The following is a 10446-nucleotide window of genomic DNA, read 5'->3' on the forward strand; positions in this document are numbered from 1 at the left end:
GGCGGCGGCCATTTTGTCACTCCTGTCGCCTGAAAATGACATCACAACTACCTCCACATCTTGGCCGCCTGAGGACAGGACGCTGCTAAAGAACAGCTAAATGCTAAGTGACCCTTGGCATCATGGGACATTTAAGGACACTTCAGGTAACGACCAATCACGGCTGACCTGTTTTCTCAAGCTGAGCCGTGATTGGTCGTTATCTGAGCCCTGAGCAGTTGTGATGTCATTTTCAGTCGACAGAAGTGACAAAATGGCCGCCCCCCGAGATGGCTAAAAACGTGGATTTTGCTGCTTAACTCATATTCCACAAATGTGTTATTAATCCGAATGCCATGTTCAGACTAGTGAAGGCACATTTTTGGGTGTTTGGCTTCCTGTTTAAACAGCACAACAGTATCTGGCATGAGTTGGCCCCTCACACATTAGATAAAAACTGAGCGCCTTTGTTCGCATCGGTGGCTATCCGGCGCAATTGCGAGTTATTGGGTTAGAATTACTTGGTCCATTTCTATTAATCCAGTGCGGTTAGCTGGCTCGCTATCTATGCCGACATCCAAAATGCATCCTTCCTGCATCCAACCTGGAAATTTATAGAACAGCTCGGTGTCACTACGTACATTCACAACTCTTAGTTATTGTTACTCCTATTGCGGACCAAGGTTTTTCTTTCTTTCTTTCACGTTGAAATTAATCTAAATGCATTTCATGATTCATTCCAGCCCAAGAACAAAGTTATTGTTACTATATTTTTAACAGTGTTTGTGGTTTAAAATAAATACTGTATTACGTACAAATAATAATAAGAAATAACACGGTGTGTTCGCAAATCACTGTTTTCACATACAGATTGGGAACACCGATGCAATATGGGATACGGTGGCCATTTTGGGCCATCGGTATCCATGGTGAATGTAAACAAAGTTGTGTTGTTGCGCAGGGAAATCTTTTTACATTCTGTGGAAAAAGTCAAGGTAAGGTGGAACCGAGGGCAGACACTTGCTGGTTTGGACCGACGCCACCATGAGCTTTCTTGCTAGCATCCCTAGCTGAGTTCGGAGCCAACATGCTTACGCGGCATGAGAAAAAGCAGCACAACTGAGCCTTCTGCAGCCACTGTTTGTTCACCAAAAATTGTGTTTGAACCAATGTCATTTTTTCGTTGAAGATTCAGTTTGTAAAATGATTATTTGTAAGCCGGGTCATTCGGAAACCGAAGTTCCACTGCTGCGTTAACATGACAAAATACTCTAACAGTAGCTGTGAGGCTTGTTTTCAGGTCTTCTGGCTACAAATATAAAAGTAACCTAAGCCCACGCCCAGTGCACAAGATGTCACTGCTCAATCTTGGTGTCATACATCCTAATTTTTTTTTTAATGTGTTTACGCACACTATGGTTTTGCCAGCAGAGTTTCGTTGTATTATTGTAGGTGATTATTTTGCGTCATCCCGCAAATTTGGTCGGCTCGTTTCCCACCCCCAAAATAAATCCCAAGAATTCTCACTTCCATTGTAAGATAAACCTTTCTGTAAAAGTTCAAGATTCAAGAGGAGGGCGTGGGTGTAATGTTGCAAATGTTAACAAAGGTACAGGAAACGAAGAAGTCTTTTACATATGACACCAATTTTACGAAAGAGATATGAAAATGAAAATAACTCATGTCCTGCCACTGCACATGACATCATGGCTCAACCTTGGTGTCATATTTCGAGACTCTGGGCAGTTTTGCCGGTGCAGAAGAGATTATTTTGGTGTATATCAGCCACATTTGGTCAGGTCATTTCCCCAGCCTCACTATGGCTTTGTGCGTTCTGCCCCACAAAATCTACAAAAACAAGCTCCATTGACTGGGTGTGGCGGGGCACTGCCCGAGCAGCCCGGCTTCCCCCAACAAGTATGGACATTTTTATTGAGTTATTTATTTTTAGTGTGAAAATACTTGGTGATTTCTTTTCCTTCTTGCTTTCTTGCTTTCTTTCTTTCTAACTATCTGCTATGTAAAAGGAATCTAAAAGGAAACGTCGTCTACTTGATGTGGTGGGGCACTGCCTGATTTGCCCAAAAGCGCATTTTTTTTCTTTTTTGTTTAAAAAATGCCCTTTGATTTAAAAAACAACTATCCATTGTATTAAAATAACAGATAATGGATGAATGGATAGATGGATGGATGGATGGTTGATAGAATATTGATGATAAAACTAGCTGTGATTTTTGTTCATAAGCTTGGATGTGGTGGGGCACTGCCCCAACTTGATCCAAGAAGTATGAACATTTTCTTTCTTTTTTCTGATAAGTTGTAGACTTCCATCATGAGAACACGTCTCTCTTTCTGCTATGTTAAAATGATAAAATATTACTGCTGAAAGTAGAGGTGAAGCTTGTTTTCAAGGCTTTCGGCTACAAATACGAAAATACCTTAAGCCCCGCCCTCTGATTATGACGCCAAGCCTCAACCTTGGTGTCAAATTTCTAGACTTTTTTTTTTTTTTTTTTTTTTTTTTAACTTTTACGTGTTTGTGTACACTATTGTTTCGTCAAGGCCGTCACTGTGTTTGGTCGTATTATCAGAGGGGATTATTTTGGAGAAATTACCCACATTTGTCGGGCCGGTTCCCCACCCCCACCCTTCTTTGGCCTCGTGTCCCGCCCCCTCTTCTTTCTCCCCGGCTGCCTCCGTCAGCCGCTGCGCTCTCGTCGCAGCCATTTTACGGTGGAGCGTCAGCGCGGCGGCGACCGGAGGATGCCGAGACAGCGCGGTTGAGAGGTAATTCCGACTCGGGCCCTCTCTTTTGACCGTCGTTTGGTCGACCTTCATACGTCCCGCTAGCTACGTCGGCCGTAGCGAGCGGAAGGCCGGGGCTGAGCTGACCGGGCTGGTGAGGCTGTCTGGCCGGCCGGAGCCACACCACCGCCGCGGCCGCGGAAGCTTGACGCCCGCAAGTCCGTAAAAAAAAAAGAAAAGAAAAGCGACGCCCCTCGCCCAAGCCGTCAAAGTTGTTTGCGAGGCTTCCCGCGTGGAGCGCGTGAGCCTAAAGCGAACACTTTTGTTAAAAATAATAATGGAGTCTGGTTTTGCCGGCGCCATTCCGATAGGGGGCCCCCGAGAGCAAGCTTACCCGACGAAGCGACGGCTAGCTAGTTTCTTGAAGTTTTACGCTTAGAGACAAGCATTATTCACAGTAAGGGTTTTCTGAGATGAAAACTGAATGTAAATTAATGGCATTGTGCCTTAAAGTGTTTTAGACCTTACTATAGCTGTCTATTACGTAGAACAGCCGCGTTGTCGCTAACCTAAATAGCAGAACAAAATGGCTACCTGTGGTGCGTCTGTGTTGGGTTTTTATTTTCCGCAACACTTGTGTCCATTTTTTTTTATTTAAAAAAATGTTTTTACATTAACTCATTCACTGCCAGACATTTTCAGACCCTCATTTTCCCAAACATTTAAAAAATAAAATTTTATATATATATATATATATATATATATATATATATATATATATATATAAAAATTCCTGGGATTGAATGGCTGGACTGTGAAAAGACAAATAAATTCGTCAATGGCAAATGAGTTAAAGAGGGAATTCAACCCAAACATATTTTTTTCAAGAATATGCTCTATGCAGGCCCACTGGTAATATGATTAATAGGGGTGTAACGGTACGCTAAATCACATTTCGGTTCGGTTTCTTGGAAACTTCGGTTCGGTATATCCATCCAATATCGATACCGCTTATACTCTCAAGGGTCGCGGGCGTGCTGGAGCCTATCCCAGCTGTCATCGGGCAGTAGGCAGGGGACACCCTTAATTGGTTGCCAGCCAATCACAGGGCACACAGAGACAAACATCCGCACTCACAATCACACCTAGGGGCAATTTAGACAGTCCAATCAACTTACCGTGCATGCTTTTGGAATGTGGGAGGAAACCGGAATACCCGGAGAAAACCCACGCAGGCACGGGGACAACATGCAAACTCCACACAGGGAGGCCGGAGCCGGGATCGAACCCACCACCTCTGAACTGTGAGGCGGACGCGCTAACCAGTTGACTACCGTGCCGCCCCTGGTTCGGTATATTTTCGGTAAAAAAAAAAAAAAAAGATTTGAAAAAAATAGATATGTTTATTTTGAAAAGATGACAAGTAAACGGTATGTTCTTTAGAAAAAATAAAATAAAAGTGAACTATTCGGGTGATATTATAAGAAATGACACCAGAATAAAAAATACACTAACAATAAAGACCTCTCAATTTTGTAAATTATTAAGACACTGAAATCTTTAAACACTCAGCAGCAACAGCCTATTACTATGACACATCTAAGTATTCAGGTTAAAGACACGTTGTCATTACAGTACATATATACACTTTTTGTGATGAAAAAAATACAGTAACAGTTACAATTATTGCTAACTATATTAAAACTCTTTTTATAATGAAATATAGTAACTTTAAAGTCTTTATGAAATCATTTACACTTTTTAGGCATTCAAATCTTTGAATGTGCAACAGCATATTGTAACGAATTGGCTTATCTGTGTTGTGGTCGGATTTGTGTTTTGCTGAGTTGTGATGTTTCCGAGGTTCATGAATGCATCGTACGGCTAGTGAGAGGAGCAGCGGAGAACGAAGGAGAGTGCTGTTGTACTTTGTTTTTGGCTTGAAAGACTGCTTGCTTCCCCGTCTAAGAAACATTCGAAGTCGGATGATGTTGTTTTAAGTGTTATGTTAGACGTGCTACCCACAGCATAGCCGCCGATCTCATGGAGCAATGTTGGCACACAACTTGGGGCTTATACACGTACCTTTCCCCATCTGCGATTTTAACAGGACAGCCAGAATGTTCCCAAACAGGAGACCGCAGTGTACGGGGGGACCTTCGAGCTCTGGCTTGTTTGCGTATTCGTTTGCTCCTCTTTAATGCCGCCGCCCTCCTCTCCCGTGTGCAACTGTCAATAGCGCCCGTGCGTAATCTCGCGCTAATAAGTGCACCGAACCGAACGTGCCATACCGAAACGTATTAATACACACACGTGTACCGTTACAGCCCTAATGATTAATATAAAATATGAGTTAAGCAGCAAAATGCACCTCTTTTTAGCCATCTCAGGGGGCGGCCAATTTGTCACTTCTGTCGACTGAAAATGACGTCACAGACCCTCCGGGACCAACCACGGCTCACCTGTTTTCTGAAGCTGAGCTATGATTGGTCGTTCTCCGAGCCCTGAGGGTGTGTGATGTCATTTTCAGTCGACAGAAGTGACAAAATGGCCACCCCCAGAAATGGCTAAAAAAATATATGTTTGGGTTGGGCGGCACGGTGGTCGACAGGTTAGCACGTCTGCCTCACAGTTCAGAGCTAGTAGACGCTAACACTGGCAACGCCATATGTCAATGTCAACGTAGTTAAGTTTTTTTTTTTTTTTTTCAAGCCTCCTTAATTAGAGATTGAATATGATTACAGGATGATGTGTTGATATTGGTGGCAACAGTTTGTGACAACAATATGAACCGTCTCCAACCATAGTCGGGAAGACAAGTCAAGACCGACGTTACGCTACCACATGCTGCCGGGAACAACTTCAAAATAAAAGCCTACAAGGGCGTTGATGTCCATATATTCTTTGGAAAGCTAAGGTTTATTTTGAAGTTGGCCATCTCAACACACGCTGCAGTCATGTGTTGCTGCGGCTGGTCTTCCTGATCGTGCACACCAAATAAAGGAGTACTCAAGGCAGAAAAATGTTCCTCGAGCATTTTTATTATTTATTTATTTATTTTTAAATAGATGTACTTGAATTACTCGAGGACTCGTTTCACCCCTGGACTGAATGCTAAAACGGTTCAGATGTTTTTTGTTGTTTTTTTTAACTGATATTGTATGCATTTTTATTTGATAAACCAATTTTAAATGCTAGAACAAACGCGAGTGGTAGTTTGTCGAAGTTGGTAGTCGAAAACGCTAATGGCAGCCCGTTTAAAATGTTAGGCGGACCGGCCTAAAAGGCGATTATTACTTTTTTCGGCCGGACAAAAAGGCGGATAGACGGACGGCGGAAGGGTACCCCGGTGATAAATGGCCCGCAAATTTTTAGTAAAATGCCCAGCTCTGGTAATAGTGCTTCTCTTGCACTGACGCTTTATTTGTACTTTTCATTTTTGATTGCAACAGTAAATATCAAACTCAGGCCTTTGTGAAAGCCACGTCTAAGCTCTTTTGGAATTTTGTTTCGATCAGCTACAGGTGCTGAGGTATCAATTATTTTGTAGGTGTTGAATTTCTGGGAAAATGTAATTTTAGAGGGTGATTCTGAAGTCGCCGAGAGGTTTTAGAGTAAACGTTCTCCCGGCTTTAAGGGTAGAAAGACGCAACAGCGCTCTCTGCTTTAATGGTAGAAACGCGGTTATGTGCTCTCGTCCTTAATGGGTTAAAGGCATACACACTCAACGGTCGGATTATACAGTGTAGAATGCGTTGATGGTGACCGCAAGTGGACATGAATAAGACCTGCACCTCACATGCACATTTTGTTGTTGAGTAATGCAAAGTCAAATTTGAATCAGATTAGTCAATGGGGAAATCCATCCATCAATCCATTATCCAGACTACTTAATAATCGATGGTAAAAATATTCAGTAGTTGTAGCCCTACCTCTGATTCTACAGATTCACGGGTCAACTTCAACCATCCACTATCTGCTATTGCTCCAAGGTGGTTTTGGAGCTAGAGACAACATTAGCTTCCAGGTGTTATGCATGAAGCGCTCTAGTCACATGCTTCTTTTTTGCTAATAGATACTTGGAGAAACTGAAGTTTCATTAGTTTACCTCTGCTTTGGTATCATTTGACTCTCTTCAATATCCTCAGTTTTAGATGATCTTTTTGGAGGACAATGCTATCAAGTCGATGCCGACTAATTTGAGGTTCATTGGATCATCTGTGGCCAGGTGGTTGTCTGCTTGGGAAGAAAGAGCAAGCTATCCTTTTCAGGGCTACTTAGAAGATATCATGTCTGAATTTGGGCAAAAGGTAGGCCACACCTTGGACTAGTCAACAGTCTATCGCAGGGCAGCAATAAAGAAAAAGCGCTCGAATCTTCTTCGATAACTTCTAGCAAAAAGATTCAACTGTTTTGCTTGTTGGCATACTACAGTTGTAGGTCGACTGAACATAGACATTTTTACTTGAACAATCTGTGTAGTGTTGGTTTCAAGTGTAACTCAAATTCCCTTAACAAGAATTTGTCGTCTACGATCGTTTGATCCTGGACATTCGAGACCATGGCTGCCTTAGGAACCATATCGGACAGTACGTGTTGACCATGTGTTTCTTTATACGGCTAAGATTAGTTTTAAACCAGAAAGACATTCCAAAATGTTACGCGCCTATGCATCTATCATGTGTACTCTGTGTAAGTAAATGACAATCTTGTATCTGGTCTATGAGTACAGTAGCACCAGTATTTTGACAGAGCACCCCAGTAGACTGACAAAACCCACGAGTGAAATATGAACGCAGGTAATCTTTCGTTGTGTCTACGGTCAGGTTGTCAAATATCTGAACTGAACTGATAAAAATGCAGAAAGTACTATAGAAATGCTATATTTAAACACATGATTAGAAAACCCTACTTGGACCAAATCCCTTGGTTCAGTTCGTCTCAGTACACGTTGGCTTTTTTTCGTCAGAGTCATTTTGACACGGACCTCTGCATGTGGCTTTGGATTAGGGTTAGGGTTATACCGGTTTCTCCCTGATCTGGTCCAGCGGTTGTCGTCTTTGTCATAACTTGACACGTTTGTATAGTACCCACTTGTGCAAGCATGATACTTTCTCAAGCTGGGTAGACTGTTGTTCGTACAGGTCATGGTCAGGAGCTGTCAATCCGTGCTCACTTCCCCTCGACCTGTCTTTAAATTGGGCTCCTGGTTGACAGTATATTTTTGGAGTCGTGTCTTTGGGTGACCGACGGAGTCAATCTATGCAGGAAGGTCATTTGTGTTGTGTTGAGTGATTTTTGTTTTCCTTTTCTTGGCTAGGATTGCTAACATGGCTGATGCAGTGCGAGGTCCCGCGGTCGGCCGGCCGTTGGAATTTACCAACGAGGAGCAGCGGGCAGTTCACTCCTGGTGCAGAATTGGGTCAGCCGGCCACAGTGTCCTCCTGGAAGCGGTAAAGATCCTTAGCCCCATGTCCCGGGATCTCTCCAGCACAGAAGAGCTGGTCACCTTCTTGCAGGAGCTGAGCGAGGAGGGCCACAAGCCCACCGTGCTGCGTAGCAAGGACGTCTATGGCTACCGCTCATCTACAAACCAGCCCCTGACTGTGGACATGATCAAGCCGCCCAGCCGGAATGTCAGGCCGACGGTCAAGAAGCGGCGAAGGGTTCGAGTTAAGAAAAGGGAGGTGCACCCTTCCTGGAATGTCTTTGGAAGGGGAAACCCCAGAATCCAGGGGGTTCGACCTTCGGAGCAACTGATGGACCAACACACTATTGTCTACAATAAGGCCCCCGTTCGGACTCCAGAGATCTCAGAGGCGCCCCCGGTGCAGTCGTGCCTCAGACTGACTAATATCAAAGGTTTGTCTGGTTGCCACACGGCCAGACTCCAGATCCAAACCACGTGGGACGTCCCCTGTAAGACGCCCCCACCTGTCTTCTTGCAGAAGAAGCCCCCTCCAGCACTTTCAGGAATACCGTTGCAGCCTTCCCAGAATGGTGGTGGGGCATCCACCAGAGCCGTGGCCTTGTTTAGCCAGAAGAGCCTGTCTTGCCCCATCCGACTGGATGGCGCCCTCATCGGCGACTCTGCACCGGTATTCTACGCCAACGGCCGAGCTTTCCCACAGACTGACACGGAGCTTACCAGCAATGGCTGGGGCGGCAACATCCTCTGCCAGAATGGACTGAGCCCAAAAGGACTGACACATCCGACACAGCAGAGAAACCGCTGGCGAGACAAGAAGCGCTTGCGGTCGAAGGTCGTGAAGGTGGACGACTCTCGCTCGGTGGACGAAGCCAGATTTAAAGCCCAGAAAATTCTGCAGGTCAACCTGTCTCCCGTGATCCAAATCCGCCCGCTCAACCACGTTCTGAGAGACTTCCGATATCAGAACTGAAACGGACAGTCCCTCCGAGCTTACGCATTGTTTTGTTAGTTCTTGTCTTTACACATCTGTCAGTTTCAACCTGAATACCCATTTGCAGCAAAATTCTGTCATGGTTTTCGTTTTTGGTATTTGAGGTGTGGCAGGTCGGGTCTGAAAGTTGGGATTCCTTGAAAGGTCTTAGAAGTAGGGAGTTGCTTTTCCTAGCAGGCTGGGAAGTTACTTTCCGCTGAATGCTGGTACATTTTCACCCTCCGCGCTATTCTGTATTTCCAAGGGAGTTTTCACTTTGCCATTTCTCTTGGTCTTGGTCTGAATATTTTTCAAGCGCCGTTATTTGGAAAGTATTCCCATACCGAGTTGAAGAATACCACCGTTTGGTTTAAGGATGGAAGTCAACACTGTGCTTCCGTAAAGACTTGAGAACAAAGAGGAAGTGGCGGGCCTCCAATAAAATGTGAGTTGGTCTTCCTTTTTTGTAGAGTTGTTGCTGGGCGGTAAAGGAAGGCATTGGGATCCACTTGAGCGTCAGTTTGCCTCCTGATCGGGTCCAAGTGTCTGTGTTCCTTCACAAAGTGTTCCTTTTTAGTTCCACACGGAAACGTACACTGTAGGTAGTGTTTTGGACTGTATGAGGCGCAAAATCTCTAAAAATGTTTGCAAAATCCGGAGATACCGTTTTTGTAAAAAATCATAAAATCTGTATGCTATAATTGATCAGAGATAGTTTCCTCTTGTCCAAACTAATATGATGACAGCATTTCCCCCTTTTTTTGCCATCAAAGTTGGCAGAGTCTTGTGCTTAAGAGTCTGCTTTCCGCTGCCCACCCAAAATTTGATTTTACATTTTTTTATATATATATATAATTCTTTGTTCATCCTGTTTGTGAGACATGTGTAAAACAAATTTCCTACGTGAGCTTTCAACAAGTTTTTGTTCAATAAAACTGTTCTTAAAACCAGTCAGACATTTTTTTAATTGGGGATGAGCCCCTTCTTATGCTATGTTCCAGTATTGGAACATCGGAAATATCGTGGTGTCCCTCAGGGTTCAGTCCTAGACACATTGTTCTTTTTTTTCTGGACATGAAAACTACTTATGTTATCTTTGCAAGTTTATTCCATTACTGATTACATTGTAGTTTTGCTTCTGACACAAATTGAGATTAAGTTTGCAGGATTACAATTTCCACATGGAAAGAGAGATTCCCATGGCCCATTTTTTTTTTAAATTGAACCCTCAGCGCAAAATGTGGATAAATTGTCACAATTGTGGTGGAGGGCCGCCTGACTACACTCATGCGGTCGTTGTGGGCAAAGGGGGTTGGTTGAC

The 10446-nt window shown here is 43.9% G+C and overlaps 1 protein-coding gene across 1 annotated transcript; it reads left to right on the forward strand.

Annotated features, from left to right (window-relative positions):
- The first annotated feature begins 2601 nt into the window (after positions 1-2601).
- Positions 2602-10075, forward strand: ccdc71 (coiled-coil domain containing 71). Its single transcript, XM_086041895.1, has 2 exons — positions 2602-2766; positions 8045-10075. The coding sequence occupies exon 2, from the start codon at positions 8055-8057 to the stop codon at positions 9123-9125; it is 1071 nt and encodes a 356-aa protein (XP_085898021.1). The 5' UTR covers positions 2602-2766; positions 8045-8054; the 3' UTR covers positions 9126-10075.
- The last annotated feature ends 371 nt before the right edge of the window (positions 10076-10446 follow it).

This window comes from Filicampus tigris, chromosome 9 (genome assembly GCF_054856515.1).
Source record: "Filicampus tigris isolate MCC_2025a chromosome 9, RoL_Ftig_1.0, whole genome shotgun sequence".
NCBI lineage: Eukaryota > Metazoa > Chordata > Actinopteri > Syngnathiformes > Syngnathidae > Filicampus > Filicampus tigris.

Bases quoted from the DNA above. Each gene is read 5' to 3' on its own strand.
- ccdc71 (XM_086041895.1), top strand. From the start codon at position 8,055: ATGGCTGATGCAGTGCGAGGTCCCGCGGTCGGCCGGCCGTTGGAATTT.